This window comes from Balaenoptera acutorostrata, chromosome 15, assembly GCF_949987535.1.
Source record: "Balaenoptera acutorostrata chromosome 15, mBalAcu1.1, whole genome shotgun sequence".
NCBI classification, from domain to species: Eukaryota; Metazoa; Chordata; class Mammalia; order Artiodactyla; family Balaenopteridae; genus Balaenoptera; species Balaenoptera acutorostrata.
This window is the reverse complement of record NC_080078.1, coordinates 38,751,713-38,778,456: the sequence shown is the minus strand read 5'-3', so window position 1 is coordinate 38,778,456 and position 26,744 is coordinate 38,751,713. Positions and strand designations below refer to the sequence as shown.

The 26,744-nt window shown below is 50.1% G+C and overlaps 2 protein-coding genes across 8 annotated transcripts in view; one reads left to right on the top strand and one right to left on the bottom strand.

Moving 5' to 3' along the window:
• The first annotated feature begins 5 nt into the window (after window positions 1-5).
• Window positions 6-17,958, top strand: GNPTG (N-acetylglucosamine-1-phosphate transferase subunit gamma). Its single transcript, XM_007181736.3, has 11 exons — window positions 6-113; window positions 242-299; window positions 384-451; window positions 16,549-16,603; window positions 16,670-16,753; window positions 16,837-16,930; window positions 16,998-17,112; window positions 17,199-17,281; window positions 17,361-17,492; window positions 17,569-17,650; window positions 17,745-17,958. The coding sequence occupies exons 1-11, from the start codon at window positions 62-64 to the stop codon at window positions 17,840-17,842; spliced, it is 921 nt and encodes a 306-aa protein (XP_007181798.2). The 5' UTR covers window positions 6-61; the 3' UTR covers window positions 17,843-17,958.
• Window positions 17,936-26,744, bottom strand: part of UNKL (unk like zinc finger) — a 45,430-nt gene continuing 36,621 nt past the window's right edge. For 4 of the 7 annotated variants that reach the window (XM_057528531.1, XM_057528533.1, XM_057528534.1 and 1 more), the window contains 5 exons: window positions 23,231-23,323; window positions 22,184-22,411; window positions 21,379-21,581; window positions 21,036-21,293; window positions 20,081-20,361 (listed from right to left, as the gene is read on the bottom strand). In XM_057528531.1, the coding sequence (XP_057384514.1) occupies window positions 20,206-20,361; window positions 21,036-21,293; window positions 21,379-21,581; window positions 22,184-22,411; window positions 23,231-23,323 (938 nt within the window). In that variant the 3' untranslated portion in view covers window positions 20,081-20,205. Of the gene's footprint in view, window positions 20,362-21,031; window positions 21,294-21,378; window positions 21,582-22,183; window positions 22,412-23,230; window positions 23,324-26,744 lie in introns of all 7 variants that reach the window. The other 3 variants (XM_057528532.1, XM_057528537.1, XM_057528535.1) reach the window with 3 other exon arrangements.

Here is a 26,744-nt window from a genome sequence, read left to right as displayed (position 1 = left end):
GCGTTCATGTGACAAGTGCGCTCACGTGACCACGCGCGGCGACGGCGGCGGCGGCAGCGCGATGGTGGCAGGGTTGGCGCGTTTCGTGCTGCTGCTCGGGCTCGCAACGCGCGGTTAGTGTCCGGGCTGCCGACGCCCGCGCCCCTCCACCCATGCCCAGGCCCCTGCGTCCCGGAGCCCCCTCCTCTCCGTCCCCGCGCCCCCGCCGCACGCCCGCCTCCTCACTGCCTGTTCCCCGTAGGGCCCGCGCCCGCAGGTGCCGCCAAGATGAAGGTGGTGGAAGAGCCCAACACGTTCGGGTGAGCGGCCTCGCGGGGAGCGGCGGCGGGGGGTTCCCGCGGCGGTCCGGGCCCGGTTCCCCCTGACTGTGCCGCTTCTCTCAGGCTCAACAACCCGTTCCTGCCCCAGACCAGTCGCCTCCAGCCCAGGAGAGATCCTTCACCCGTGTCTGGTGAGTTCGGGGCCCTGGCCGCGGGCGTGCTGGGGGCCTGGGAGGGAGCAGGGAGCTGGCCTGGCTTCCCGACCGGTGGGCCGCGTCAGCTCTCGGGAGCCTGCTCCAGGGGGGCCAGGGAGGGAGGGAAACCTCGGATGAGAGGCCTTGAAAGTTAGGGCCTGGAGGCTCATGTTGTCGTTTGTCAATAATTCTAAAATTATTTTTAAGTGCGCGCTAACATTCCAGACTGTGATTGTACCAAGTTGAATAGTTAGCCCGGATATAGTCCTTAATTTTTTTCGCTAGAGGTGATTTCTGTTACAGTTCGGTGTTTGTCTTTCCAAATGTTTTTTATGCTTTTACAAGAAAAAACGTGTAGTTTTGTGTGTGTTTGTTTAAATTTTTTTTGTGATGTTTGCCTTTTTTTGAGCAGTACTATTATACAGGTGTGCTTAGTTGCTGTTGTCGCTCACGGTGTTTCTTCACAGTGGATGTGGGTCTTCACTCTTTTCACTTGGTGTTTAGTATTCCATAGGATGGCTCTGCATTCTTTTGTTGTCTAGCAAAGTGTTGTTTATGGTTTTTGGTCACTAGAAACATTGCTGAGGAGAACATCCCTCCAGGGACTGCCTCCTTCTACCCTTCTGTGAGTGGTTTCCTGAGACAGGATCTAAGAAGTGGAACTGCTGGGTTGTTAAATGAGTATCAAATATAACAAACAAAAATCCAAGAATTTTTTTGGCTGCGTTGGGTCTTCGTTGCTGTGCACGGACTTTCTCTAGTTGTGGCGATTGGGGTCTACTGTTAGTTGCGGTGCACAGGCTTCTCATTGCAGTGGCTTCTCTTGTTGCGGAGCACAGGCTCTAGGAGTGCGGGCTTCAGTAGTTGTGGCACGCGGGCTCAGTAGTTGTGGCACACAGGCTTAGTTGCTCCGCGGCATGTGGGGTCTTCCCGGACAAGGGCTCGAACCCGTGTCCCCTGCATTGGCAGGCAGATTCTTAACCACTGCACCACGAGGGAAGTCCCAAGATCTTTTTTTCTTGAATACTACCACATGTCAGAGTGTGTCTGTGCTGGGGATGTAGAAATGAACAAAACATACAGTGTCCTCATGTAGTTGACAGTCTAATGGGGGGGTAGGTAGGCCATAAACAAAAAAGTAGGTAAAATGTAGAATGCTTGATGGTGAAAAACACTCTGTAGGTATGGAAAGCAGAGAAGAGTGAATGTTTGGGGGGGGTTGTTTTGGGGATTGCCGTTTTAAATGGGTTCAGGAAAAGACTGAGAAGTGAAATTTTGTTCAAAAGTTGAAGGGGAACAGGAGTAAGGGATGTGGATATCTGGGGAAGAGGGGTCTAGCAAAAGGAGTGGCCAAATAAAGGCCTTGAGCAAGGATTCCAGGGCCAGAGGTATTGGCCGCAGGGGTATGGTGAGATCAGAGATAGAGGGTACAGCTGTGAGCTTTCACACTAAACAACTTGATTCCAGCTTTTTACTGTGAAAATATTGAATAGAAAAATGGAGGAATGTGGCTGTGAACAGCAGCATACTCTTCCCCTCAGTACAAGAGTTGACATTTTGCTTTATCTTTTTCTCGTTTTCACTTTGAAAAAAGTGAACTTTCATTTTGCTGAACCATTTGAAAGTCAGTTACAGACATCATGACGCTTTATTCCTAAATATTTACAGTATGGATCTCCCACTCCCCAAGTTAGCAGAAATTCTATAATATAACCAGTTCACATCCACATTTTCCTGTTGTCTCAGGAATGCCTTCTACAGCTGTCCCAGGACCCACCCCACACAGGAATCAGTCAAGGGGTTATGTGCCGGGCCAGTTGTCTTACAGGATGTTTGACCAGATCTGTCTGGTTTATGAGGTCATTAGCTTGTTCTGCTTTCCCTAGTATATTCTGTAAATGGCCTGGAAGCTTGATTACAGTCAGGTTAAGCAGTTTGGGCACAAATACTTTGTAGGTAGGCATCGTGTCAGAGGGCCGCAGTCGACTGCGGCTGAGTGCTGCCAGGGTCTAGCGGTGGGAGGCAGGTTTCTCCCTCTGCCCTCAGCGTGCTGTCCGTGAGCACTCCTTTGGTGCTGAGTGGACGTGCTGCCCCCGGTGGCCTCCCGGTTCAGTCTGATTGGGTAGAGGAGTGCAGAGCTCTGCTTCTCTCATGCCTTCTGCATTTATTGTTTGCTGGTGGTCTCTGGTAAAGAGAAGTGTTCCCTTTCCCCCCCTTTCTTTCTCTCTCCTTTTTGAATATCATTATTGGGTCAGATTTAAACCCTATTTTTATTGAGGTATAATTGACATGTTCAGTTTGATAAAGTTTGTAAATTGAGCACATGAATGTAATCACCACCCCCAAACAAGACTCAGAACATTTCCACCACCCAGAAGATTCCTACGTGTCCCTTTTAAATCCGCCCCACCCATCCCTTTCTGGCTCAGATTCAAACCCTATTTTTTTATTTTTTAAAATTTTATTTATTTTTGGCTGCGATGGGTCTTCATTGCTCTGCGTGGGCTTTCTCTAGTTGCGGCGAGCGGGGGCTACTCTTCGTTGCGGTGTGTGGGCTTCTCACTGTAGTGGCTTCTCTTGTTGCGGAGCACGGGCTCTAGGTGCGCGGGCTTCAGTAGTTGTGGCTCGTGGGCCCTAGAGTGCAGGCGCAGGCTCGGTAGTTATGGCGCATGGGCTTAGTTGCTCTGTGACATGTGGGATCTTCCCGGACCAGGGATCGAACCTGTGTCCCCTCCATTGGCAGGCGGATTCTTAACCACTGCGCCACCAGGGAAGTCCCTCAAACCCTATTTTTACTGAGGTAAAATTGACATGTTCAGTTTGATAAAGTTTGTAAATTGAGCACATGCATGTAATCACCACCCCCAAACAAGACTGAGAACATTTCCACCACCCAGACGATTCCTATGTGTCCCTTTTAAATCCCCCACCCCATCACTCTCTGGCTTCTATTGCTTTAGAATAGTGTCATCCGTGCTTGGATTTCAGCTGAAGAAGTCAGCATACACTCCCACGTCTGGAGTCTTCCTCAGCATCATGTTTTTGGGATTCATCTGTGTTGCTGCATGTATCAGTGGCTTTTTCATATTGCTGAACACATACAAAAACTGAAATCCGAGTACGGTTTGTAGTCAGTTGTATTGTGCCAATGTCAATTTCCTAGTTTTGGTGATGTACTACAGTTATAAGTCTATGATTATTTCAAGGTAAAAAGCATGCACACACATAGATGTATTTGTGCTGGAAGAATAGATGAAACCGATGTGATTTTAAGTTTCAAATTGAAATGCAGTATTACAGGGTTTTTATTTTCCCCTTTATTTTCTTTTTTTAACTTTTTAAAATAATTTTTTTATTTTGGCTGTGTTGGGTCTTCGTTGCTGCGCGCGGGCTTTCTCTAGTTGCGGCGAGCGGGGGCTACTCTTCGTTGCGGTGCGCGGGCTTCTCATTGCAGTGTCTTCTCTCGTTGTGGAGCACGGGCTCTAGGCGCGCGGGCTTCAGTAGTTGCGGCATGCGGGCTCAGTATTTGTGGCTCATGGGCTCTAGAGCACAGGCTCAGTAGTTGTGGCACACGAGCTTAGTTGCTCCGCGGCATGTGGGATCTTCCCGGACCAGGGATCGAACCCATGTCCCCTGCATTGGCAGGCGGATTCTCAACCACTGCGCCACTGGGGAAGCCCCAATCTCATAATTTTTAATAGGTGGTTGGTTTGTCTGAGTCAGTATGGAAGGTCTGTGTGTTGTGTGTGCTTGACACACACCCACGTGTGCTTCAGTTTCCTTGAATCTATAGATGCCCTCCATTTCCTTGCAATTTATTGAGGAAACTGGGTCACTTGTTTCACACATTCTGGATTTTGTTCATTGCATTCCCGTGGTGTTTAACGTTTCTTCATCTATTAGCTGGAGTACAGTTGTGTGCCTTCACCCTGGCTGGGCCTCCAATTTCGGGAGAGCAGTGGGGAGAGGCGTCCCCCCCACCTGGCCTCGGTCTCCCATCTTCAGTTCACGGTCTGCAGAGGGGCATTTGTAGCCCTTTCTCAGGTGGAGGACCTTCCCTGCTGTTCCTGGTCGCTGAGTTTTTACCATGAATGGGTGTTGGGTTCTGTCAAATGCTTTCTTTAAACCTATCGAGAGGATGATGGATTTTCTCATTTAGGCTGTTTACATAGTGGGTAGCATTGGTGTTTGAATGTTGAGCCAACACTGTGTTCTTGGAGTAAGCTCCACTTGGGCACAGTGAATACATATGTTTTATATATTGCTGGATTTAAATTGTTAATTATTTCTGACTCTTTTCATTTCTAGAGTTTCTGTTCTTTTTCTAATTTCTATTTATCTGCTGAGATTCCCTGTCTCTTTATTACCATGTTTTACTTTACACCCTGGAACATAGTTGCAATAGCTGCTTTAAAATCCTCTTCTACTTCCAACATCATCTGTGTTTGTTGGGGTCAGTCTCCTATGTTTGCCTGTTCTCTTGGGGGTGGGTCGCATTTGCCTGCTTTGTTGTATGTCTGATACTTTTGGATACACCCTTGGCCCAGCTCTCCCCTTGGGAGAATGTGGTGTGCTGAGGCAGCTGGCTGGGCGGAGCTCACCCAGGACCGACCCCCTTGCTTGGTGGTTCACGCATGCAGGGCTCAGCCAGAGAGCCGGGCAGGCTTCCCTCCCTCCACCCCCACCGTCCTTTTTGATACCACCCCACACTTTCCAGCTGCTGGGTTGGCTCCCTCTGTCCCAGATCCTATGGCCAGAGACTGGGGCGGGTTATGCCATTGCCTGCCCCAGGCGGGAACCCACAGGAATCAGTGCCCTCTTCTTCCAAGCCGGCCCCGCCCCTCAGTCCCCTCTACAGCCTCAGGCCTTCAGACGTTCTCTACAGTGGGATCTGTAGGAGACTTGGTCCCATGTTAGTGGCTGTGGCTTCTGATACCTGGTATCGTCATATGGTCATTTGCTCTATTCTACAGCACATATATAATGGCCTGAAAACTAATATGGCATTACTGCTATTAACTCATTAACAGTACTTGTTCTTAAATCACTGAGAGTGATTCTTCTTCCGGTGAAGTGATGTTACTAATTGTGTATAGTTCAGTTCGTTTGCTTTGATTTCAGCTGTAGGGGCTTTAATGTCATCCTTTTATTTTACTTTTGAGCACATTAGCATGCCTGCATGGTTCACATGTAAACCTTAGGAGAGATACGCCCCGAGCTCTCCTTCCTACCTTGTGCTCCCTGTCCAGGGCCATTTGCTGTTTTGTTTGTTTGTTTTAAGGTATAATTGATGTATTAGTTTCAGGTATACAACATAATGATTCACTGTATATTTTGCAAAATGATGGGAATAAGTCTAGTTATTCTCTGACACCACATAGTTACCAAAAACTTTTTTCTTGTGATGAAGACGTATAAGATTTAAAAAAAAATTTTTTTTATATAGCAGGTTTTTATTACTTATCTATTTTATTTTATTTTTTTTTTTATTTTATTTTTTTTTAAAGGATTTTCTTATTTATTTATTTATTTATTTATTTATTTATTTTTGGCTGTGTTGGGTCTTCGGTTCATGCGAGGGCTTTCTCCAGTTGTGGCAAGCGGGGGCCACTCTTCATCGCGGTGCGGGGACCGCTCTTCATCGCGGTGCGCGGGCCTTTCTCTATCGCGGCCCCTCCCGTCGCGGGGCACAGGCTCCAGACGCGCAGGCTCAGCAATTGTGGCTCACGGGCCCAGCTGCTCCGTGGCATGTGGGATCTTCCCAGACCAGGGCTCGAACCCGTGTCCCCTTCATTAGCAGGCAGATTCTCAACCACTGCGCCACCAGGGAAGCCCTCTATTTTATACATATTAGTGTATACATGTCAATCCCAATCTCCCACTTCATCCCACCACCACCGCCCACACCCCACCTCCGCTTCCCCCCTTGGTGTCCATATGTTCTCTACATCTGTGTCTCTTTTTTTTCTTTAATTTATTTATTTTTGGCTGTGTTGGGTCTTTGTTGCTGTGCGCGGGCCCTCTCCAGCTGCAGCGAGCGGGGGCCACTCCTCGTTGCGGTGCATGGGTGGAGCTCACCCAGGACCGACATTGTGGTGGCCTCATTGCGGTCGCCTCTCCCGTTGCAGAGCACGGGCTCTAGGCACGCAGGCTTCAGTAGTTGTGGCTCACGGGCTCCAGAGCGCAGGCTCAGCAGTCATGGTGCACGGGCCTAGTTGCTCCGTGGCATGTGGGATCCTCCTGGACCAGGGATCGAACCTGTGTCCCCTGCATTGGCAGGCAGATTCCTATCCACTGCGCCACCAGGGAAGCCGTGTGTCTCTATTTTTGCCTTGCAAACCAGTTAATCTGTAACTATTTTTCTAGATTCCACATATATGCGTTAATATACGATATTTGTTTTTTTGACTTATTTCACTCTATGACCGTCTCTAGGTCCATCCACGTCTCTACAAATGACCCAATTTCGTTCCTTTTTATGGTTGAGTAATGTTCCATTGTATGTATGTACCACATCTTCTTTATCCATTCGTCTGTCGATGGACATTTAGGTTGCTTCCATGACCTGGCTATTGTAAACAGTGCTGCAGTGAACATTGGGGTGCATGTGTCTTTTTGAATTATGGTTTTCTCTGGGTATATGCCCAGTAGTAAGATTGCTGGGTCATATGGTAATTCTATTTTTAGTTTTTTAAGGAACCTCCATACTGTTCTCCATAGTGGCTGTATCAGTTTACATTCCCACCAACAGTGCAAGAGGGTTCCCTTTTCTCCACACCCTCTCCAGCATTTGTAGATTTTCTGATGATGCCCATTCTAACCGGTGGGAGGTGATACCTCATTGTAGTTTTGATTTGCATTTCTCTAATAATTAGTGATGTTGAGCAGCTTTTCATGTGCCTCTTGGCCATCTGTATGTCTTCTTTGGAGAGGACGTTTAAGATTTACTTTCTTAAGATGTGGTACATATATACAATGGAATACTACTCAGCTATAAAAAAAAGAACGAAATAATGCCATTTGTAGCAATGTGGATGCAACTAGAGATTATCATACTAAGTGAAGTTAAGTCAGAAGGAGAAAGACAAATACCATATATCACTTATATGTGGAATCTAAATATGACACAAATGAACATATCTACACAACAAAAACAGACTCAGACATAGAGAACAGAGTTGTGGTTGCTAAGGGGGGGCATTGGGGGAGAAATGGAGTGGGAGTTTGGGGTTAGCAGATGTAAGCTTTTATATATAGAATGGATAAACAACAAGGTCCTAACTGTGTAGCACAGAGAACTATATTCAATATCCTATGATAAAGCATTATGGAAAAGTATGTGTAACTGAATCACTTTGCTGTACAGCAGAAATTTAGCACAACATTGTAAATCGACTATACTTCAATTTTTAAAAAAAGATTTACTTTCTTAGCAACTTTCAGATACGCAATTCAGTATTATTAACTGTAGTCACTGTGCTGTACATTATATCCTCAGGACTTATTTATTACTGGAAGTTTATATTTTTTGACCATTTTCACTCACTTTGTGTCCCCCCCAGTCCCCTGCTTCTGGCAAACACTGATCTGTTCTTTGTATCTATAAGCTTGGTGTTTTGTTTTCCACATAAGTGAGATCATAATGTATTTGTCTTTCTCTGACATATTTCACTTAGGATAATGCCCTAAATGTCCATCCGTGTTTCAGATGGCAATTTCTTGTTTTATGGCTGAATAATACTCTGTTGTATATGTGTACCCCACCTTCTTTATCCATCAGTGGACACTTAGGTAGTTTCCATATCTTGACTATTGTAAATAATGCTGCTGTGAACAGGGGGGTGGAGATATTTTTCCGAGTTAGTGATTTTGTTTTCTTTGGATAAATACCCAGAAGTGGAATTGCTGGATTATAGGGTAGTTCTATATTTAATTTTGGTGGGAACCTCCATCCTGTTTTCCATAGTGGCCGCACCAATTTCCATTCCTGCCAACAGTGTGCAAGTTTTCCTTTTCTCCACATCCTCGCCAACACTTGTTATTTGTCTTTTTTATAGTGGCTGTTCCGACAGGTGTGAGGTGATATTTCATTGTGGTTTTGATTTGCATTTCCCTGATGATTAATGATGTTGAGCATCTTTTCATGTGCCTGTTGGCCATCTCTTTGTCTTCTTTGGAAAAATGTCTATTCAGACCCTCTGCCCATTTTTTAATTGGATTGTTTGTTTTTTTGCTATTGAATTGTGTGAGTTCTTTACACATTTTGGATATTACCCCCTTATGTATATGATTTGCTAGATGTTTTATCCCATTCAGTAGGTTGCCTTTCATTTTGTTGATGGTGTCCTTGGCTGTGCACACCTTTGTAGTTTGATATCGTCCCGTTTGTTTATTTTTGCTTTTGTTTGGGGAGTCAGATTTTGAAAATCATCACTGAGACTGATGTCAAAGAGCTTACCACCTATGTTTTCTTCTAGGAGTTTCATAGTTTCTGGTCTTACAGTCAACTTAAATTTTTGTGTATGGTGTAAGATAGTGGTCCAGTTTAACCAGCACCGTTTATTGAAGAGACTATCCTTTCCTCATTGTATATCCTTGGCTTCTTTGTTGTAAATTAATTGACTGTATATGTGTGGCTTTATTTCTGGACTCTGTTTTTATGCCAGTGCCATACTGCCTTGACTCTGTATGTATATATGTATGTATTTATCTGGCTGCATTGGGTCTTCGTTGCTGCACGTGGACTTTCTCTAGTTGCAGCGAGCGGGGGCTACTCTTTGTTGCGGTGTGCAGGCTTCTCATGGCAGTGGCTTCTCTTGTTGCGAAGCACAGGCTATAGGCATGCAGGCTCAGTAGTTGTGGTGCATGGGCTTAGTTGCTCCGAGGCATGTGGGATCTTCCCAGACTAGGGATCGAACCTGTGGCCCTTGCATTGGCAGGTGGATTCTTAACTACTGTACCACCAGGGAAGTCCCATACTGCCTTGATTCTGTTTGTTGTTATTTTATGTTTAGTCTTCTGGTGTTTCTTTTTGCTAGTGTAAGAAAATATGAATTGCCCTCTTTTTACTGTGGTAAAATATACATAAAATTTACCATTTTAACCATTATTAGCTGTTCAGTTAAGAGGCATTAAACACATCCATATTGTTGGGCAAACATCACCTCTATCATCCCCAGAACTTTTTCATCTTCCCAAACTGAACCTCTGTCCCCATTAAACAACTCCGCACCCCTCCCAGCCTCTGGCCCCCGACATTCTACTTTCTGTCTCTATGAATTTAATGACTCTAGATCCCTGCTGTGGTCACTGTGTGTACACAGGTTGAAATTCACAGGTTGAAATCATAACTGAAAAAGATGATGGTGTTAGGAGTTGAGGTCTTTGGAAGATGCTTGAGTCTTGAGGGTGGAGCCCTCAAGAATGGGATTGATGCCCTTATAATATAAAGAGGCTCCAGAGATCCCTAGGCCCTTCTACCATGTGAAGACACAGCGAGAAGGCACCCTCTGTGAACTAGAACTCGACTGTGCTGGTGCCCTGATCTTGGGCTTCAAACCCCCACAGAACTGTGAAAAATAAATTTCTGTAGTTGTAAAATTACCCAGTGGTATTTTGTTTTAGCAGCTCGAATTAACTAAGTACCTCATGTAAGTGGAATCATATAATTCTTGTCCTTTTGTGACTGGTGTATTTCACTTAGCAGAGTATCTTGAAGGTTCATTTATGTGGCAGGATTTCCTTCCTTTTTAAGGCTGAATAATATTCCATTGCACATATGTACTACATTCTGCTTATTCATCTGTCAGTGTACACTTGGGTTGTTTTTACTTTTTGGTTACTGTGAATAATGCTGATCTGAACATGGGTGTGCAGCATCTGAGTTCCTGCTTTCAGTTCACATACCCAGGAGTCGATTTGCTGTATCCTGTAAATCTACATTTAAGCTTTATGAGGAACCACCAAACTGTTTTCAACAGCGCTGCACCGTTTTACATTCCCGCCAACAGTGCACAAAGGTTTCAATTTCTCCACATCCTCACCAACATTTATTCTTTTCTGTTGTTGTTGTTGTTGTTGTTGGATAGTAGCCATCCTAATGGATATGAGGTGATATCTCATTGTGGATTTTATTTGTATTTACTTATTTTTCACTTCTTCAGAAAAATGTCTAGTAATCCTTGGTCCATTTTTTAATTGGGTTGTTTGGGGCGTTGCTGTTGCTGTTAATAGGAGTTCTTTATATGTTCTGGATATTACCCTTGTTAGAAATGTGATTTGCAAATACTTTCTCACTTTCTGTAGGTTGTCTTTCAACACTTCCTTGCAAAGTTTTAAATTCTGAAGTCCCATTTATCTAGTTTTCCTTTTGGTGCCTTTGCCTTTGATGTCATATCCAAGAAATCATTTCCAAAGCACAAAGCCAATGTCAAAGATTTCCCCTTATGTTTTGTAGTTTCAGCCTCTGATCCATTTTAAGTTAATTTCTGTACATGGTGTGAGGTAAGGGTCCAGTTTCATTCCTGTGCATATGAACATCCAGCTTCCCGACTCCATTTGTTGAGAAGTCTGTCCTTTCCCCCACTGAATGGTTTCAGCACCCTGACAGATCCTTTGAGCATATACTCAAGGGTTTGTTTCTGGGCTCTCTGTTCTGTTTCGTTGGTCTACACGTCTGTCTTTCTACTGATATTGCACTGGTTTAATTACTGTAGCTTTGAAGTAAGCTTTGTGGGGTTTTTTGGGTTTTGTTTTGTTTTTGTTTTTTTTTTTGACGTTGTTGTGCGTCTTGTGGGATCTTAGTTCCTCAACCAGGGATCAAACCTGGGACCCTGGCAGTGGGAGCACCAAGTCCTAACCACTAGACCACCAGGGAATTCCCCTTGAAGTAAGCTTTGAAATCACTAATTGTGAGTCCTTCAACTTTTCTATTTCAATATAGTTTTGACTATTTGGGGTCCTTTGGGAATCCATCTTTGTTGCTGCATGTGGGATCTTCATTGTGGCATGCGGGATCTAGTTCCCTGACCAGGGATCGAACCTGGGCTCCCTGCCTTGGGAGCGCAGAGTCTTAACCACTGGACCACCAGGGAAATCCCTGGAATTGTTTCATTGAATTTCCTTTTTGTGTTGTCTGTTGGGTTGTTGTATAGAAACACAACTGGTTTTTAGTGTCACTTCTGTATCCTACAACTTTGCTGAATTTAGTAGCTCTAATAGATTTCTGTGGACTCTTTAGGGTTTTCTATATATATGATCATGTCATCTGCAAACACCACATTGTAATTTTACTTCTTCCTTCCTAATTAGGATGCCTTTCCTTTTTTTTGCCTAATTGCTCTGGCTAGAACCTCCAGTACAATGTCGAATAGTCAGTAGCAGGGCTGAGAGCTTCCTTGTGTTGTTCCCGCTTTTGGGAGGAAAGCTTTTTCAGTCTTTCACCGTTCAGTAAGATATTCACTGTGGGTTTTGCATATATGGCCTTTATTGCGTTGAGGAAGTTTCCTCCTAATCCTCCTTTGTTGAGTGTTTTCATCATGAAACAGTGTTGAATTTTGATAGGTGCTTTTTTCTGCAACAATTTGGATGATAATTTCCCCCCCCCTTTATTCTGTTAATGGGGTGTATTACATTAAAAAAAAACTTTTTTTTTAAACCATCCTTACATTCCAGGAACAAACCCCACTTCTTCACACTGTAGAATCCTTTTAATGTGCTGCTGATTTCAGTTTGCCAGTATTTTGTTCAGGATTTTTGCACTGACGTTCACAAGGGATGTTGACATCTGTAGTTTTCCTTTCTCGTCAGGTATCTTTTTGGCTTTGGTATCAGGGGAATGCTGGCCTCATAGAACTGAGTCAGGAGGTGTTCCCCCTTCTTCAATTTTCATAGTATTTTCTTGTAATCCTTTTTATGTCGGTAAAATTGGTAGTAATGTCCCTCCTTTTGTTTATGATTTTAGTAATTTGAATTTTTTTTAATTAATTATTTTCGGCCGTGTTGGGTCTTTGTTGCTGCACACGGGCTTTCTATAGTTGCGGCAAGTGGGGCTACTCTTCGTTGTGGTGTGTGGGCTTCTCATTGCGGTGGCTTCTCTTGTCACAGAGCATGGGCTCTAGGCACGCAGGCTTGCCTCAGTAGTTGTGGCTCATGGATGGACTCTAGAGCGCAGGCTCAGTAGTTGTGGCACACGGGCTTAGTTGCTCCGCAGCATGTGGGATCTTCCCGGACCAGGGCTCGAACCCGTGTCTCTTGCATTGGGAAGCAGATTTTTAACCACTGCCCCACCAGGGAAGCCCATCTTCTTTTTTGTTACAGTAAATCTAGTTTAAAGGTTTGTTGATTTTGTTGATCTTTTCAAAGAACCAACTTCTGGTTTTACTGATTTTTCTTTTATTTATCTCTGCTTTAATCTTTATTTTCTTCCTTTTGCTTGCTAGTTTTTTGGGGGTTTTTTTTTCTTTTTTTTTTGCTGTGCCATGCAGCATGTGGGATCTTAGTTCCCCAACCAGGGATTGAACCCACACCCCCTGCATTGGAAGTGTGGAGTCTTAACCACTGGACCGCCAGGGAAGTCCAGCTTGCTAGCTTTCTTTTTCTAGTTTCTTAAAGTGTAAAAGTTAGGTTATTGATTTGAGATCTTGTTTTGAATATGTTTACAGCTGTTAATTTCCCTCTTAGCATTGCTTTCACTGTATCTGATAATTTTTGGTACCTTGTATTTAGAAAATATTTTGAAACAAAAACAAGTTTCCCTTGTGAATTCTTTGAGCCATTGGTTCTTTAAGATTGTGTTAATTTCCATATGTTTGTGGATTTCCCACATTGCTTTTGCTATTGATTTCTGGTTTCCATTGTGTTCAGAAAAGAAACTATGATTTCAGTCTTTTTAAGTTTATTAAGTGGCCTAACACATGGTGTGTACTGGAGAATGTTCCACATACACTTAAAAAATGTAATTTCTGCTGTTGTTGGGTGGGTTATTCTGTATATGTCGATTAGGTCTGGTGGTTTTAGTGTTGTTCAGGTACTCTGTGTCCTTTCAAGTGGGGTGTTGAATGTCCAAGGATTGTAGAACTGCCTGTTTCTCCCTTCAGTTTTCAATGCTTGCTTTGTTTTCGAGCTCTGGTGTTTGGTGCCCATATGTTTGTAATTGTTATAATCTTGGTGAATGGACCTTTTTATCAATGAATAATGTCTTTCTTTATCTCCTTTAACAGTGTTTGACTGATAATCTTTTTTTTTCTTTTTTGGCTGCATTGGGTCTGTCAGGCCACAGTTGCGGCAGGGATCTTCATTTCGGCATGCGGGATCTTTTGTTGCAGCGAGTGGGCTCTTTGTTGCAGCTCAGGCCTCTCTCTAGTTGTGGCGCGTGGGCTATCTAGTTGTGGTGCACAGGCTCAGTAGTTGGGGCACGCAGGCTTAGTTGCCCCGAGGCATGAGGGATCTTAGTTCTCTGACCAGCGATCGAACTCGCATCCCCTGCATTGGAAGGCAGATTCCTAACCACTGGACCAGCAGGGAAGTCCCTGAAAGTCTATTTTGTCTGATACTAGTGTGGCCATCCCTGCTCTCTCTCATTATTTGCATATCTTTTTCCATCCTTTCACTTTCAGCCTGCTTGTGTCTTTGATCTTAAATGCGTCTCTTACAAACAGTATATGTAGTTGGATCACATTTTTTTTACCCATTTGGCCAATCTGTGCCTTTTGAATGGGAGAGTTTAATCTGTTTACATTTAAAGTAGTCATTGATAAGGAAGGATTTAGAGGAAACAAAGCAGCAAAATTTGTCTTATAGTTTTTTTGTCCCTCATTCCCTCCATTCCTTTTTGTTGACTTACTTCTAAGTGACGTGTTTTGACGTCCTTTTTACTTTTCTGTATTATTCTGTGTAGCTATTTCCTCTACGGTTGCCAGGGGATTACATACGATCATGAAGCCATTAAGTCTAATTTGTACGTGATTGAAATTGGTGTAAATTCAAAGACTTCTCCTGTACAGCTCTGTCCCTCCCCCAACTTTGTTATTGATTTCAGAAATTACCTCTTTAAATGTAATTTGTAATTATTTTTATGCATCTTTTTAAACCCTGTAGATTTGCAGATCAGAATCACATACTGCGGGGCTTCCCTGGTGGCGCAGTGGTTGAGAATCTGCCTGCTAATGCAGGAGACACGGGTTCGAGCCCTGGTCTGGGAAGATCCCACATGCCACGGAGCAGCTGGGCCCGTGAGCCACAGCTGCTGAGCCTGCGCGTCTGGAGCCTGTGCCCCGCAACGGGAGGGGCCGCGATAGTGAAAGGCCCGCGCACTGCGATGAAGAGCGGTCCCCGCACCGCGATAAAGAGTGGCCCCCACTTGCCGCAACTAGAGAAAGCCCTCGCACGAACCGAAGACCCAGCACAGCCAAAAATAAATAAATAAATAAATAAATAAAAAAAAAAAAGAATCACATACTGCTTTGGGTTTGCCAGTGTATTTGCCTTTACTGGAAGGACTCCCTCCAGGGCAGGCCTCGTGGTAACGAAGTCCCTCAGCTTTTGTTTATCTGGGAGTGTCTTGATTTTGCCCTCATTTTTGGAGGATAGTTTCCTGGATGTAGACTCCTCAGTCGACAGTTTTTTCTTCCATCCCACAGCTTTCTGGCCTCTGGAGTGTGGCAGAGAAATGGGTGGATAATCTTATTAAGGATCCCTTGATGTGATGAGTCACTTCTTGCTGCTTTGGACTTGGTTTTTGACAGTTTTCTTTTGTGTCTTGGTGTGGGTCTCTCTGAGTTTATTGTACTTGGAGTTCAGTGAGCTGCTTGGATGTGTAGATGCATGTGTTTTGTCAAGTTGGGAGAGTCATTTCCTCAGATACTCTCTCTGCCCCTCTCCTCCTTCAGGGACTCCCACTGTGTGTCCTGCCGTCTCTTCACTGGTTCTTTTCTCTGCTCAAAATCTGTTAACCCCTTTTGTGGATTTATTTCAGTTGTATTTTTCAGCTCCAGATTTTTTTGGTTCCTTTCAATACTGTTTGTCTCTCTGCCTACATGTCATTTGCCTGATATACTTTAGTTCTTTGCGTTTCCCTCCAGGTCCTTAAGCATATTTCAGACATGTGTTTAACTGAAGTCTTCTATCAGTCCAGTGTCTGGGCTTCTCCCAGGTGGTTCTGTTGGGTTTTCCTTTGAAGAGGCTGCGGTTTCTTTGCAGCCTGGCCCCGTGCTGGGGCGGCCTTCACCACCAGGCTGGGTGTGTTCGGAGTCTAGGGGCAGCTTTGTGCAGGCTGCTCCTGGATGTCTTTGGTTCTCCAAGAGTCTCACCCCAGCTCCTCCTCAGGTCCTGGATGTCCTGTTGTGTGTGTCCAACCATAACCCCTTGCCCCCCTGCAGCCTTCATGAGCAGCTCCCTTTCCTGCCTGGTGATCTGAGTTGGGCAAAACAGAGACCAGTCCTCCCGGCAGCCCCCAGCTAGGCTGGAATGTTGCAGATGAGGTCAGCCTGCTCCTCACGACCACGCTGGGGTGGTGGCTTTGCTGCATGGTGCTCACTTGGTTGCTGTAGGCCTGATTTCCAGAACTGGGTTAGCTCAGCTGGTTTGTAGGGGTTCACTTGATGTTTTCACAGGGATATGAGCTTGGAGTTTCCTAGTCTGGTACTTTGCTGATGTTGCTCCAACTCTTTTTTTTTTTTTTAATTTATTTATTTATTTATTTATGGCTGTGTTGGGTCTTCGTTTCTATGCGAGGGCTCCCTCCAGTTGTGGCAAGTGGGGGCCACTCTTCATCGCGGTGCGCGGGCCTCTGACTATCGCAGCCTCTCTTGTTGTGGAGCACAGGCTCCAGACGCGGAGGCTCAGTAATTGCGGCTCATGGGCCCAGCCGCTCCGCGGCATGTGGGACCCTCCCAGACCAGGGCACGAACCCGTGTCCCCTGCATTGGCAGGCAGACTCTCAACCACTGCGCCACCAGGGAAGCCCAGCTCCAACTCTTTTGCTCCAGTTTTAAAGTTTAAACCACTGGATCTTTTCCTAAATGGCCCTGGTTCTGTGGGTTTCTGCACGCCTGCTCTTCGCACCACGCTCAGCGGGCCGTGCTCTCCCCTTTCAGGGCCCGTGCATCTCTCCAGACTTTCTGGAAAGTGCTTCAGCCTGGTGGAGTCCACGTGAGTGAGGGCAGGGGTAGGCGTGGCCAGGGCCTGGGACCCCCCCTGACAGCGCTGTGCCCCCAGGTACAAGTATGAGCTCTGCCCGTTCCACAACGTGACGCAGCACGAGCAGACCTTCCGCTGGAACGCCTACAGTGGGATCCTCGGGTGAGCGGCGCTGGGGGTGGCTGCGGCTCCACCTGTCCACCGTCCCCCCCCACCATAGCCTCACCCACTCTGCTCCTCCCCAGCATCTGGCACGAGTGGGAAATCGCCAACAACACCTTCAGGGGCATGTGGATGAGGGACGGTGACTCCTGCCACTCCCGGAGCCGGCAGAGCAAGGTGAGCTGGGCGGGAGGGTGGGATTGGGGCCCGCTCCCCCAACCCGCTCACCAGGGTTTCCCCCCAGGTGGAGCTCACCTGTGGCAAAACCAACCGGTTGGCCCACGTGTCTGAGCCAAGCACCTGTGTCTACGCACTGACGTTCGAGACGCCCCTCGTCTGCCACCCCCACTCCTTGTTAGGTGGGCACCGGGGCCGGCGGGGGGGCACTGGGGGGGCGTGGGGGGCAGAGGGGCTCAGCTCAGTCTGGTTTCTGTTGGATTCTCAGTGTACCCGGCCCTGCCCATGGCCCTGCAGCAGAGGTGGGACCGGGTGGAGCAGGACCTGGCGGATGAGCTGATCACGTCCCAGGTGAGCGACAGGGCGGGCGCCGCCTGGGCGGGGAGCAGTGCAGCTGCAGTAGTGCTCCCTCCTCGTCCTCCACCTGCAGGGCTATGAGAAGTCGCTCAGGGCGATTTTTGAGGATGCTGGTTATTTAAAGACTCCAGAACAAAGTGAATCGGTACAGCAGGAAGGAGGTGCCAAGGGCCTGGTGTTTCAGACGCTGGAGAGCTGTAACGAGGTACAGACGGCGCTCCCAGGCCCGGGACTGGCCTCCCACCAAGGGCCTGACTGCTCCCTTTCAACTCCTGTTCTAGGCACATAAAGCCCTGTCAAAGGAGATGAAAAGACTTAAAAGCATACTGACCCAGCACAGCCTCCCCTACATGAAGCCTGCAGGTCAGTTGTGCCCGGGGGTTGGGGCTGAGCCCACCTTGGGACCTGCCGCCCTGCAGGTCAGGTCCTGACCTCCTGCTGCCTGGTGTTTTGGCAGAAACTTCCAGCTCTGAGCACTTGGGTCCCAGGACACCCACGGACAAGACAGCAGAGCTGCTACGAGGCGACCCTGGACTGCGTGCGAACACCCTGTGATCTGGGGCAGGAGGAGCAGGGCGACAGGACACCTTCCTCTGTTCCTTCTGTGCCAGCAGGCTCTCGGGGTTGTGCGCAAAGATGCAGACAAAATAAAGATTCAAAGTTTTAATTAATTTCCCTACTGATAAAAATAATTCCATGAATTCTGTAAACCATTGCATAAATGCTATAGTGTAAAAAAATTTGAACAAGTGTTAACTTTAAACAATTCACTACAAGTAAATGATTATGCATTATAAATACTACCTTCTGGGTTAAGAAAATTCCATTCCAATAACATTCTCCTCTAAATACTCAAAACAGACATACAGATTGGGGCTTCCATAAATTAATCCACATGAAGCATCCACACTGAGTCGTGGTCTTATGCTGACCACAGTTACACAAATGGTGTGACAATGTAACATCACCGCTAATACTGAACACTCAGGAGCTGACAGATTCGGCAACAAGAACGGCCTCGCCGAGCACCACGCAGCTTCAGCTGCTACACCCAGTGCCCCCCTTCATCACCCAAGTGCGGGGCGGTGACACCCTGAGACGCTGAGCCTGGCCGAGCCCAGCATGGGTGGCCCCCTCAGAAAACCAGGGCCACCGCAGCCAGGCAGCAGGGGTGGGAGGGCCCCGAGGTAGCCCCAGGAGCTCCACTCTGGGTGGTTCTTTGGTCTTCCCACCGCACACCTGTCCTCAGAGCCAGCGAGTGCCTGGGAGGGGGCGCCTCCACCCCCCCGAACCCCACAGAAAGAACTGACCGGAATAGCTTATAAATACACCTAAAGCTTAATTGTTCTTGTTTATAATTTGAAAATATCCAGGCTAGATGTCAATAACAAACATTGTCCTGTTTTCCCCCCAAAAGCCCAAAGGCCTGAAATGGGAAACAAGTGCATAAATATTAATAAAATAAAGAATTTTAAACAGTGATAACAGTAGCACAAAATATACGTAATTTCTAAGAGCTAATAAATCATTATCAGTATAATTAAAAACAAAGTAGATTCACTACAACCAAGTCATATAGTTACCTTTAGCAGCGGGCGAGCTGCACGATGCCATGGACCCACCTTAAAAAATGACAGCTTTCCTATCAGTTTGTCTTATGTTAAAAAAAAAGGTCTTAAACTTCTCACTATAGTAAATACATTCTAATTTGGTCACTGATAAAAATTTTTACCTAGTCACCTTGCACTTAAAAAATGCTATATAAAGTCTTTGGCACGGCCCCAAGCAGGGGGCATCCCGTCCCTTCCGGGCCAGGGCCCAGCCCCTGCTCCACGCCTGGCGGCAGACTCTGGGAAGATTCTCATGCCAATCTGGATCTGCCACGAGCAAAGTCTGGGTCAACTACAGACAGGTTTTACTTCCTCCCAGATTCCTAGGGAAAGTGACCCAATGCAGACAGAACAGACTGAAGCCGGCACTAAAATCTGACCCGTTCCCAGCAGCCTTTCTGCCACCCCGCCCCCGCACGGCGGCCGGGTCCTCCCCAACCCCATGGTCCCTGGAACATAACACCTGGACAAACAGATCCGGTGCAGTGTCGCCCTGGAGGCTGGCTAGAGTCTCCCACATGGGTGGAGAGAGGCTCCAGACAGGACGCCCGCCAGCAAGCTCTGGGAAGGGGGAGCACCACACGGCTCTGCACAGTCAGTGTGACGCCCGCCCCGTCGGGTCCCCCACCCCACTGCCCTGCTCACTGTCACCGTGCTGACCAAGTCCAGGGGAGAAAGGACAGCACGCAGCTCCTTGGCTTTCCTAGGCGCAGGCACTTGAGCGGGAGGCCGCAGGCGTGGGGTGCTGTCACTGACGCTCCAGTTAATGTGCACGTGTTCAGGAAATGAGTTCCCTTCATAAAATTAAAAACATCTACATGTATATGTGTCTCTCAATAATCACTCTGCTATAAATACTATTAGTTTGCACTTAATTTGGAAACTATAAAAATCCTAGGCATTTCTCACTACTAGATAAATGCTCACTTCATAAGTACTAATTTCAGATACGAAACCTAATGTGTTTACCGTACTATGGATTAACAACAGACCGATAGGAAATACTCTGTTCACAGTACACGTATAAAGCTTCATATTATCGCATATTAAAAACATGAACCTCAAAGCAGCTTATAGCAACTCGGAACGTCTGCCTAAACTCTTCCGTCTACAAAGTGCTTCTCGGGACGTGAACTCCCAGGATCCGGTCACAGTGGCGTCAGGACCACAAACCCCGCAGAGTCACCCTGCCCGCCGAGCCCCATGGGGCCTTCAGGGTCTGTGAGGAGAGTACGAGACCGTGGGTGGTCTGTTTGGGGCTGGGGTCCCGACGTCGGTGGCACCAGGAGGCGGGCGACAAGGCGGCCGTCACCAGGGCAGGGGCTGGCCCGCGCAGTAGGGGCACTCGGGTGCGCTGGCCGCACACGGCTCGCAGAGCACACGATGCTGGCAGGGCCGCAGGACAGCGCTGCGGGCCCGCTCCCCGCACACCCCGCACTGCTTCGCTCGCAGCTGGAAGATCACCTGCGGGGGAGACGCAGTCAGGGGGTACCCCGCCCCAACCCAGGCCGGGCCCAGGGTCAGGGTGGGGTGGACTCCCCTGCTGGGGGCCACCCAGGAACGAAAAGATGGGGTGGGAGAGGCTTCACCAAGAGACCCTTGGGTGGGGACGGGCTCCCGGGGCCAGAGCCACCACATGGTGTGGGAAGGGTAGCCAGGCAGGTGGCCACACGGAGGGGCCGGGTCAGGATGGACCCCGACTTGGGACCCAGCCTCCGGCCGACAGCAGCCAAAACCTGGATGATGGCGCCTTGGAGATGAATGAGAGGTGTGCATCCCAGCGGCCTGGGCCATGAGCTGGGGTTGGGGGGACGGTGTGTGAGAGGCAGGGCTGTGGAGCCTTCCCAATGCCCCAGGTTCTAACAAAATACCCAGGTGTGGAAGGATTTTCCCACTAAGCTGAGGGCAGCGGCTTTTCACGCTACATCAGGCAAGGGGGTGACCAGGGACCCTGGAGGGCGACCCAGGGAGGTGCCCCAGACAACACCAGAGCTCCAGCCACATGAGGCGATGTGGCCCCTGTCCACGAGGGCACGGCCGCCAAGAGGAGAGGTGGGAGTGGATGGAAGCTGCTCGGCCGGCTCCCCACCACCTCCATGCACCCCCTCCAGTGCCTTGAAAACGAGACCCGGACTCACCCCATCCACTGCTTCCAAATCGAGGCGCAGCTGACTCTGCAGCGAATGCAGCTTCGGCAGGGGGATGGCGCCGATGTCGCCGCAGCCGCGCAGGCCGGGGAGCGCGGAGGCCAAGCCCCGGCCCTCCAGCTCCTCCTGCAGCCGTCGGAACTGGGCCTCCACCTCCTCCTTCTTCTGCAGCGCCAGCTGCCGGGCGCTGTCGGCCGCGAGCGCCCGCTCCTTGGCCTCCTTGGCCTCCCGCTGCCACGCGTCACAGGCCTGAAACCCAGGGGCTGCAGTGATGGGGCCGGCAGCCGCCACACGCGCCCCTCTCACCTGCGCGGCAGCCCCTCCCCACGCTCACCTGCTTCACCTGTTGCCAGGACTCCTCCCACTGCCGAATCTTCCTCTTGGCCTCGTCCAGCTGCCGCCTGACCCGGGCCAGCTCGGCACTGTTTGGACTCGCGCCTGAAGAGGCCGTGGGGCCAGCATTCAGGATGGGGGACGGGCTGGGAGAGAAGCTGCCAGAGACAAAGTCCCAGATGCTGCCGGGGACGCCATTCAAGCCTGAGTGTGGAGGAGCCGGATGTCAGCCTGCTTGTGCTGGGACCTCACAAGCATCTCCCCGGCAAGCTCTGGGGACCCCGATCTCTCCACCAGCAAAGGAAACAAATCCGTTTCTGTGGCTGCATCGTGGGGGCAGCAGTGCTCAGACTCTCGTCCCAGAACCCTTTACGCACTTAGAATCTGGAGGACCCCAAAGGGTTTTTGTTTCCATGGGTGACATCCATTGATATACATGTGTCATTAGAAATTAAAATAGATACTTTAAAATATCAACTCTTTTAAAACAAAACAGATCGCATAAGATAACATTTTTCAAGGAAAGAAATTTAAATCAAGTTTCCTGTTTTTGCAAATCCGTCTGGTTCTGAGCTTGGTCTCTGGCGATGTCACACCCCCGCAGCCTGCGGGTGAGGCAGGTCTCGCCGTGGTGGTGTCACGAGAGCGGCTCGGGGTCCCAGGCACACTGACACCACCACAGAGGTTCAGGTGCAAACCCTAGGCCCCCTGCCCAGGGCACCTTCCGCCGAGCAGCAGACACCGGGGACGGGATGGGCTGCGCTGTGGCCGCCTCCCGCACCTGGAGCCCCAAGAGCCCCGCTCACCGAAGGAGTTGTAGGACGGGGCTGGGGGGCCCAGCGCTCGGGGCTCCGACTTGAGGGCTGGCGGCTGCTGGGGGGGCGTCATGGCTGAGGAGACGAGTGGCCCCGACAGGGACTGGGAGAAGGAGCCGAGTGGGGAGGCGGACAGGGACGACGAGGACTGCAGGGATGGGGAGCGGGGCAGGCAGCCTGGGATGGCCACGGGCGCCGAGCCCCCCAGCGACCGCTGACCTGCGTGGGGCGGAGGGGCCAGGTTAGCGAGGGGTGGAGCGAGATCCTCTGCCCCAGGAATCCCCCAGCACCGCTCCGAGCTGATGGAGCGGGTGGACACCGGGGGTGGGAGCGCTGGGGGGACCCCCACCCAGGGAGGTGTGGCTGCACCCCTCACTGCTCAGACACCCACTAGGCCCTGCCCGGCCGACCTGTCCATGGGCATGGTGGTCCCAGTACTTTTTGGGCCCCCCAGAAATGGTTTATTTTAATAATAGAAGAGGGATTTCCCGGTGGTCCAGTGGTAAAGAATCTACCTTACAATGCAGGAGACGCGGGTTGGATCCCTGGTCAGGGGACTAAGATCCCACATGCCTCAGGGCAACTAAGCCCTCGTGCCACAATTACTGAGCCTGGGCGCCTCAACTAGAGACCCTCCATGCCGCAAACTACAGAGCCCATGCACCACAACTAGAGAGAGAAAACCCACATGCCACAACTAGAGAGAAGACTGTGCGCCGCAATGAAATATCCCGCATGCCTCAACTAAGACCCGACACAGCCAAAAATAAATTAATTGAATAAATAATAAATAAATCTTTAAAAAAATAACAGAAGAAAAAAGATAAACTTTTAGGTCAAACAGAATGATTCAGTACCTAATGTTAACACATTTGTCTTCATGCCAATGCAGTGGTTAAACATCTGAGAAGGGACACGAAGGCCTGACCCCCACCTCTGCAGGGACCTCAGGGTGGGGGCAGCAGGGAGGGAGACAGGACCCCTCCCACCTTAGAGCCACAACAGAAGGCCCCGGAAAGCACCGGGTGCAGGCACTACCTGTGGGTCCGAGGTCACGGCTGTCGTGCTCCTCCAGGTCCTTATCTGGGGGCACGAGGCTGATGTCGCCGAGGTGAAGGTCTAAAGAGGATCCTGCAGAACAGAACCAGCGTCATCGCGGGGGAAAGCCAGGCTCTCGTGGTGGAGGGGACCAGTCTGGGCTTGGGGCCAATCTACTAGCCTCAGCAACACAGCCCTCATCTCACTGACTCAACTCCTAATCATTTGGTAAAACTGACCAAATAAACATGCTTGACTAGTAAAGAAAATTCCAGGACAGCAACGTCCAGGGGAAAGCAGCTCACGGACGACTCAGGTGGCACCTGCGCTGACCTCCTCAGCCAGGTCACAGCAGAGACCCACATCCGTTCTCCCCTGGGGCACTGAGCTGGGTGTTCTGCTGTGGCCCTCGGTGCCCCCCAGGCCTGTCTGTTAAAGGGACAGGGGAATGGAACATGGCCCCCTCGGCGCTGACCCCACCTGACACTCCCCTCCTGGGGTCCTGTACCCTGGGGACCTGACACCAAGCAGGAAGCTGTCGTGGGGTGGCTGAGGTCAGGCCTGCCAACCCCCAAAGTTCCCACAGCCCCAGAGGGTCGACTCAGGGAAGGTGTGGCCTGGGAACCGAGGGGAGGGGCTGCAGGAGCTCCTGGGACACAGCGTGGGGCCAGAGAGACCTCCCCAGCACAAAGTCACAGGCAGGTCCGCAGCAAACCGTGGTGACATCGAAGGCACAGCACACAGGAGCTCTGCCACCTCAGAACCTTTCTCCCCAACCCGCCTCTGGGGTCTGCTCTCCCAAAGCACCCCTTCCAGGAGGCAGGCGGGCCTCTCCTGTGTGGCCCAGTCCCGTGCCCCCTGCTGGCTGCAGGGCCCCTCAGTGCCCCATGACGCCTGGTCAGATGCACCAAGTCCCATTTCAAGAGGCCACAAAGGCACTCAATGCCCCCAGCCCAGGGGTGGACCACGGGGACCCTCGTCAGAACTGCCTGCTCTGGGTCAGCCTCCCACCTCTGCCCCGCCCCCAGCTGCCTGGTGCCAAATGTCAGAGTCCCTGGACAGTGTCCAACCCAACGAGCAGCATCAAGTCAGACCCACCCCAGAGAGGAGGAAGCTCAGCTCTGACTACGCCCCCCCACCCCCTGGGGCTCAGCCAGACCCCCAGGAGCAAAGGAAGGAGGAGCCGGGAGGCTGGGGTGGCTGCATTTGATCCAAGAGTCAAGAGGGCAAGGTAGGGATTCCCTGGTGGCACAGTGGTTAAGAATCCGCCTGCCAATGCAGGGGACACGGGTTCAATCCCTGGTCCGGGAAGATCCCACATGCCGCGGAGCAACTAAGCCCATGCACCACAACTACTAAGCCTGTGCTCTAGAGCCTGCGAGCCACAACTACTGAAGCCCATGCGCCTAGAGCCCATGCTCTGCAACAAGAGAAGCCACCACAATGAGAAGCCCCTGCTCGCCACAACTAGAGAAAGCCCACGGCAGCAACGAAGACCCAACGCAGCCAAAAATAAATAAATAAACAAATAAATTTATTAAAAAAAAAAAAGAGGGCGAGGGGATGAGACCGTGCCTCTGGAACAGAGAGACCCACGCCCAGGGAGAGGGCTGCTGCCTTTCAAATGAAAGACCCTCTACCACACTCAGGGGGAAAAACGGGGCAGGAGACGTGTGACTTCTGAGGAGTCGGGAGCCAGACACATGCAGAGCAGACTTGGGGTCCAGCCCAATGGGCAGCCCCATCCCTTTCCTGCCTGGGCCCCATGGGGACCACTGAGCCAACCACGGGGAGGGCTGCCACCCGATGCCAGTGCTTAGCGGCCCACTGGGGTCCCAGTGCAGCTTCTGCCCCAGGGCGAGGCTACCATGCGCACCCGGGAAGGCGGACAAGGGGTCCCCGTGTCTGTTTCCTTCCCTGTTTCATCCCCGCCACCTGCACACGTGACCTGGTCCTGGCCCCACTGGCAACAACAGCCAGGAGCACGGAATGGGGCACAGGCTCCCTCGGCCCAGAGGGATCCCCCGACTGTACCGCACTGCAGGAAGAACTATCTGAAGGACTGGTGAACACATAGGGTGGCAACCGGGCCAGGGCCCCTGGATTTTCCACCTCTGCTCTGGGGTGTAAGGAGGCCAAAGGGGCTGAGCCTGTGACACCGGGCGCTGTGGACATCGATGCAGGCCCTGGGCTGGCAGCACCCCAAGCTCCTCAGTCCTGGGGGAGCGGCAGGAAGACATGAAGCGCTGCTCACAGCGCTGCCCCAACTGTGACAATAGCGCCTGCACAACTGGACCAGCCCCGCCAACAGTTTCATGTGACGCACCCGATGACCACATCCAAGGATGGAGTGACTGGAAGGTGGCCTGATGCAAGAGCGGTGACAGGAAGAAAAGACTGACAAGACTGCCTCAGGGAGACAGCGGGGCTGGGACCGTGGAGGCAGCACCCGCCTCTGGCCTGCACAGTCCCCCTTTCCTCCTGGGGCCTCCACTCCCCTCTGTGGGTGCCCCCTCCCAGCCCTGCTTCTCAACGCTTCTTTGCAGCAAGTGCCTCCTGCTCCCCAGGAAGCCTCCTCCTGACATCTAAAAGCACGCAGGGCCATTTGTGTCCAGGAGCCGCCAAAACCAAGCACCACACATCAGGAGGCCTCAAGCAACACAATTCCACTCATGCAAATCCACTCTGAGGCCAGAGGCTAAGGTCAAGGTGCACAGGGCTGGGCTCCTGCTGAGGCTCCAGGGACCCTCCCTCCTGCCTCTTCTGCTGGCAATCCTTGGCGTTCCGTGGCTTGTGGACACACCAGCCCCACCTCTGCCTCTGTCCTCATGTGGTCTTCCCTCCCCTGTGTTTCTGTGTCCAAATTTCCTTCTTATAAAGACACCGGTCATATCAAATTAGGGCCCATCCTAATGGCCTCATTTTACCTTAATTACATCTGCAGAGACTTGTTTCTTTTTTTTGGCAGCACCGCACAGCTTGCAGGATCTTAGTTCCCCAACCAGGGATTGAACCCAGGCCCGTGGCAGTGAAAGCGTGGAGTCCTAACCACTGGACCGCCAGGTAATTCCCTGCAAAGACTTGTTTCTAAATAAGGTCACATTCCCAGGTACAGGGACGGGGAGTTTAGGACAGAGGCATATCTTTTGGGGAGCACATAATTTAACTCACAACAATCGAGACCACCTGGAAACACCCCCCCCCCACACACCGACCTGTCCTCTCCAGGCCGTGCTGTGGTGCTCGAACGGTGCCTCCCGCAGACCTAGGGGCCCAGACCTGTCAGGACCCTTCCACAGACAGACCTGTCTCCTGTTAATGTGAACTCCGCACAGGGGGTACAGCCTCTGGCTCCCACCTGCTCCCCAGGACATGACCACAGGCCCTGCAGCCCCTCACCCAAATCCGCCCCTAGTCGGGTGACCCCCTCCTTCTTGCTGTCCCCAGTTTCCAGCTCACTCTTTAAACTGTCGCCCCAGCCTTGCCTTCCAGCCCTGCACTGTGCACCCAAACC

What these genes read in the sequence shown, in the direction of transcription:
- GNPTG (XM_007181736.3), top strand. Translation starts at nt 62, where the DNA reads ATGGTGGCAGGGTTGGCGCGTTTCGTGCTGCTGCTCGGGCTCGCAACG. An exon ending in CCCGGAGCCGGCAGAGCAAG is followed by an intron (nt 16,931 to 16,997) that starts GTGAGCTGGGCG and finishes GTTTCCCCCCAG; the next exon opens with GTGGAGCTCACCTGTGGCAA. An exon ending in CGCTGGAGAGCTGTAACGAG is followed by an intron (nt 17,493 to 17,568) that starts GTACAGACGGCG and finishes CTCCTGTTCTAG; the next exon opens with GCACATAAAGCCCTGTCAAA.